Source organism: Chinchilla lanigera, unplaced genomic scaffold, assembly GCF_000276665.1.
Source record: "Chinchilla lanigera isolate Chin_1 unplaced genomic scaffold, ChiLan1.0 scaffold00081, whole genome shotgun sequence".
Lineage (NCBI taxonomy): Eukaryota > Metazoa > Chordata > Mammalia > Rodentia > Chinchillidae > Chinchilla > Chinchilla lanigera.
The window spans coordinates 8,574,220-8,579,992 of NW_004955482.1; the positions used below are offsets into that span (position 1 = coordinate 8,574,220).

General features: G+C 45.0%; 1 protein-coding gene across 2 annotated transcripts in view; it reads left to right on the forward strand.

Moving 5' to 3' along the window:
* The window catches only part of Erp29 (endoplasmic reticulum protein 29), a 7,363-nt gene extending 1,993 nt beyond the window's left edge, over positions 1-5,370 (forward strand). The window contains exons 2-3 of one of the 2 annotated variants that reach the window (XM_005403185.2): positions 2,716-2,854; positions 4,554-5,370. In XM_005403185.2, the coding sequence (XP_005403242.1) occupies positions 2,716-2,854; positions 4,554-5,056 (642 nt within the window). In that variant the 3' untranslated portion in view covers positions 5,057-5,370. The remainder of the gene's footprint in view (positions 1-2,715; positions 2,855-4,553) is intronic. The other variant, XM_005403186.2, reaches the window with a different exon arrangement.
* Positions 5,371-5,773: the final 403 nt, after the last annotated feature.

Below are 5,773 nucleotides of genomic sequence, written 5' to 3' on the forward strand. Positions count from 1 at the left end.
TTTTTTTTTTTTAAGAAAAACAAACAAAAGACTGCAAGCTAGGAGACTAAGGTAGGAAGATCACAAGTTCAGGGAGCCCAGCATAGGTGATTTAGCAAGACACTGTCACAAAATAAAAAATAAAGAGCTGGGGATTTAGATCAGTGTGAAGGCCTGGGCTCATTGGTAGTACCGCAAAACAATTAGGGGGGATGGAGACAAGAAAAAAAAATCCTTTCTGTAACTATTTGCCATTCAAAATTACTTTGCCTTACCCGAGTAGCTAAGAATGGTACAGTTAACACATGGAGGTCTCTCAGTTCTATTTCAGTGTCAGGCTACTGTCTGATTGTAGTAGTATTCCATAGCACAGATACAGTTCCTGGAAGATGAGACTCCTGTGGTGTGTTATTGTTTTTTAATTATTTTTTATTTTGAGACAGGAACTCACAAAGTTGCTTAGACTGGGCTCCAACTTGTGATCCTCCTGCCTCAGCATCCCACAGTGCTGGGATGTTGTGCTTTTTATACACGTTTCCTTCTGGGCATGTGGCATCTGCTACCAAACACTGCCAGAGTTCTGTTCATTCATCATGTATTTTCAGAGCATCTGTTCCACTCCAGACACTGGGACCCTAGGGATGCAGCAGAAAACAGGTCAGACAACATCCCTACTTTCATAAAAGTATATTGTTGCAGAGAGAACAGAAAACGAGCAAATAAGGGTTTCAGAGAGTGACTAATACAATAAAGAAAACACATCAGAAGGAGGTGTATGATGGAAATGAAGTAGTATTGGATAGCGGAGTCCTGTGCATGGGAAGTGGACATTTCAACCGAGGCTTGCATGATAGAGTCGGCCATGCAGGGAACTGGGGAAGGCCGTCACTGTCAGCAGAGAACAAATGGAAGGGCCCTGAGTGGAACGAGTGTAATGTGTTGAACTGAAACAAGGCCAGTTTGGCCAGAGGGATGTGATCTGATTTATATTTTAAGCCTTCCCTGTTTTAGGCCCCCAGAGCTCAGACTTTTGGTGTTACTAACCATTAAAGATGACCTGTTCTGGCTTCTCCTGCCTTTGCATCCCTAGGCATTGTTAAATATTCTTAAAATGCTAAACCCTGGGGCTGGGGATTTAGCTCAAGGGCACAGCACCTCCCTGGCAAGCACAAGCCCGTGAGTTTGATTCCCAGTACCGGAAAAAAAAAAAGCCAAACCCTGATGGACATCACTGCACTGTAAAGGACACAGATTAACAAAAGTACTTAGTTCTTTGCCTGCAGCTGGAACCATCTCAGGCTGACATAATTATAGGCAGTGATTGCCTGTGATGAAAACCTGACCATAGTGATCCCTAGAGTAGAAAAGCAAAAAGTTCTGGGAGGAAGGGAAGGCAGTATTACTGACCAGAGACAGCTTGTTAAATAAAATCTGTTCATCAAAAGAACTTTGGTTCCTCAGCAAATTAAATAAAGACTTACCGTGTAACTCCCTCAGTTCCACTCCTAGGTATACCCAAAAGAATTGACTACAGTGTTCAGACAAAAATATGAATGAAAAAAAATGTGAATGTTCAGGGCAGTACTATGCACGACCGCCAAAAGGTAGAAACAACTCAGATACCCATCATACGGATAAATGGTTTATTGCTGTAAAAAGGAATGAATTACTAAGTACTACAAGGACAGACCTTAAAAACATTATGCTAAGGCAAAGAAACCAGACCCAAAGATACATATTGTATGATTCCATGAGAATAGACAAATCCAGCCAGGCATGGTGGCACACGCCTGTAATCCCAGCATGTGGGAGGCTGAGGCAGGAGGATTGTTGTGTGTTCAAGGCCATCCTAGGCTAATGTGTTTAAGGCCAGCCTTAACTATATAGTGAGACCCTGTCTCAAAAAACAAACGAAAAGAATAGACTGCTAAAAATAAATAAATAAGTAAATCCAGACAGTGGAGACAAGGAAGAGGAAGACGGAGGAGAAAATCTTTAGTAAGTACAAGGTTCCCTTTTGGGGGTGATGAAAATGTTCTGGAACTAGGTAGTAGTGATGGTTACATAACACTGCTAATGCACTACATTCTACTTTCAAATGGCAAATTTTATGTTACTACAGTTAAACATCTTGGCAGTTTAAAACCTAAAGATCTAGTGAAAGGGAACTGACATTTACCCAAGGCTTACCTTCACCAACTTTCTGTCTGCCCTGAAATTGCTGGGTGTGAACTGACCTCTAGCCAACTCCTTTTTAGGGGGTGCTTTTTTTTTTTTTTTTGGTATCAGGGATCTAACTCAGGACCTTGCACTTGCCAGGCGGGCGCTGGCGCTGCTGCGCTATATCCCTGGCCTAGATGGCTTTGTTTGTATTTTCAGATTTCTGGTTCCGCGTTCATTGAGAAAGGCATCCTGGGGTGATGGCGTGCATGCTGAAGGCCTCCTTGGTCTTACTGAAAGGAACACTACAGGGGGAAAGGCCTTGGTTTTATCTACAAGTTTGTATATTTTAGACTGGGCTGTATACTGTGTACCGTACCTTTCCTTAGCGTGAACAGGTACCTAGTGGGGTACCCAGTAAGTGAATAGTGGGTGAGTGAATGAATATTAGGTTGTGAGAGTTTGTCTCCTTTGTGGGCTTGTTTCCACTGTTTCTTAAACAGGGGCCCCCTGGGAAGGGGAATTAACCCCAAAGCCCCTGGAACACCCCACTTGCTCAGCTCTATGCACCCTCAGGTCATTCCCAAAAGCAAGTTCGTCTTGGTGAAGTTCGACACCCAATACCCCTACGGTGAGAAGCAGGACGAGTTCAAGCGACTGGCTGAAAACTCGGCCTCCAGTGATGATCTCTTGGTGGCAGAGGTGGGGATTTCAGGTATGGACTTAAAAAAACTGAGGCTCAAGGAACTTGAGTGACTTCGTGAACCATAGAGTATGGAGGGGCTCATCTAGAACTCCACCCTGAGCATGGTGGCAAATTCCTGTAATCCCAGCACTTTGGGAGGCTGAGGCAAGAGTTTGCAAACTCAAGGCCATCTCTGCAAGACATTGTCACAAAATAAAAAATAGCTGGGGTTGTAGTTCAGTGCAAAGGCCCTGTGTCCAATCCCCAGTATGGGAGGGGTGATGGAAGATGATACAAACTCCACTCCTAAGTGTGTACCATAGGGGTAGCAAGCACTTGCCAGAGCCAGCATCTTCTCAGCCATGATGCTTCATTCCTTTGTAAGCTGGGAATTTATTCATCTGGTCCCAGTGGAAATCGCTAGCATACCTCTGTGGGGCATTTGGTCGATTCTGGCTCAACTACATCTTAGTTTGGGGTTTTTTGAATAATAATGTAGCAAGGCATGGTAGCAAGGCATGGTGGTACATGCCTGTAATCCCAGCCTTTGGGAGGCTGAGGCAGGAGGATCTCCTTGAGTTCAAGGCCAGCCTGAACTACATAGCAAGACCCTGCCTTAAAAAAAAAAAAAAAAAAATAGCTAACATCACATGTTTATTGCATGCCAGGCTACTATGTGTATTTCATCCTTGTGACAACTCTGATGGAAATGCTATGGTACCCTTCCCCCCATTTTTCGAGGGGCCAGGAATATAGCTCAGCGGCACAGAGCCTGCCTGGAAAACAAGGTCCTGAGTTTGATTCCCGGTACCAAAAAAAAAAATTTTTTTTCCAACCAAGAAACTGATTCCCAGAGCCAGGCATGGTGGCACACGCCTGTAATTAATCCTAGCACTTGGGAGGCTGAGGCAGGAGGATCATTGCAAATTCCAGACCAGCCTGGGCTACAAAGTAAGCTCAAGGCCAGCCTGACCTGCATAGGGAGACCCTGTCTCAAAAAGAAAAAAAAAAAAAAAAAAAAAAAAATTGATTCCCAGAGTGAGCTATTAAATGGCAGAACTAGGATTAGAACCTTAGGTTTCTGATACTATTACTCAGTACTATTTGGCCTGGGCCATTTCTTGCTGAGGTAAGAAATCAGTTGTCATAGTACTAGCCCTTGGAACTCCTGCAGCCAGTTAGGAAGGACACAGCAAATACTATCAGGAACTAACTCTCCTCTGAAGGTCTCATGTACACTCATCCTCCCAGCAGCCCTTGTGGGGTGGGGACTATATTCATTACCTGATCACATGCTCCCCTTTTTTACTAAGCTCCAGTTAGATTGGAATTTGTAATCCCTAAATAGTCCAAGGTTAGTCCTCTCCCTGAGAGACAGTTCCCTTATCTGCATGAAGCTGGCCATATGACATCCGGGTCCTCCTCCAGCTCCCAACAGAAGTCCATGGCTGCCGAAAATGGACTCCCATCACCCTGTTTTATTTTCATCGTGACACTTAATAACTTAGGTCAGGGAACTTGCTAGTCTGACTCACAGCTGGGTCCTTAGTACCTAAAACTGCATCCAGCACATACGTAGTGGACATAAAATATTCAGGGGGAATTAAAACTAGGCCCTCACTTTGAGCCATTACACAGCCAAAATTCTTCCCCTCTGCCCAGTTAGAGCCCATAGTAATACCCTGCCCATGTCATAGTCGTGCCCTTCATCTCTGGTTTCTGTTCACAGATTATGGTGACAAACTGAACATGGAGCTGAGTGAGAAATATAAGCTGGATAAAGAGAACTACCCAGTCTTTTACCTCTTCCGGGACGGAGACTTTGAGAACCCAGTCCCATACAGTGGGGCAGTTAAGGTTGGAGCCATCCAGCGCTGGCTGAAGGGGCAAGGGGTCTACCTGGGTATGCCAGGTTGCCTGCCTGCCTATGATGCCCTGGCGGGGGACTTCCTCAGGGCCTCTAGTGTGGAGGCCCGCCGGGCGCTCTTGAAGCAGGGGCAGGACAACCTCTCAAGTGTGAAAGAGACTGAAAAGAAGTGGGCTGAACAATACCTGAAGATCATGGGGAAGGTCTTAGATCAAGGTGAGGACTTCCCAGCAACAGAGGTGTCTCGAATCACCAAGCTGATTGAGAAGAATAAGATGAGCGATGGGAAGAAGGAAGAGCTCCAGAAGAGCTTAAACATCCTAACTGCCTTCCAGAAAAAGGGGGTAGAGAAGGAGGAACTGTGAGAAGGCACTCTGGAGTGTCCCAGGGTTTGCTGGGGTAGGGAAGGGAGGGGAGAATTACCTGCTGGCTGCAAGACTTTTGTGGGGTATCAGGGGGTAGTGGAAAAACTGCTATTAAACCAGAAATCTGAGCCCTGAATATGCCTGGACATCGATGCTGATGTGACCATGCTTAGGACACCTCTAGAGCCAGTGTGGGGACAGCTGGAGCATTTACTCTGATGAGAGAAGGAATCGGTGCTACAAAGAGGCAGGTACTGCCCAGGTCCTTGACAAGTGTAATTCTGATCCAAATAAAGTTTCAGTGTTTTGGCTAAGTGTTTTGGACCTGAAGCCATTTGTTCCTTTTTCAAAGTAATTCTGGGCAATGAATGACTTGCTTGCTTCTTTGAATTTGTTTTTTAATCTAAGCTCATGTGGACTTCACTCTGCCAAAGAAACAAAGTATCCTAGTGACTCTCGAAACTGGTCTGTTAAGGCACAACCTTTGCTGCTTTACACTGATATTCAGAGTCCTGTGGATTAACTAATTGTAGGTGGTAAAATGTTGCCTTTGTTAAGACTCAATAGCAAAAAAAAAAAAAAAAAAAAAAAAGCCAGGTGTGGTGGTGCATGCCTATAATCCCCCAGCACTTGGGAGGCTGAGACAGGAGGATCATTGTGAGTTTGAGACCAGCCTGGGCTACAAAGTGAGCTCAAGGCCAGCCTGAACTGCATAGC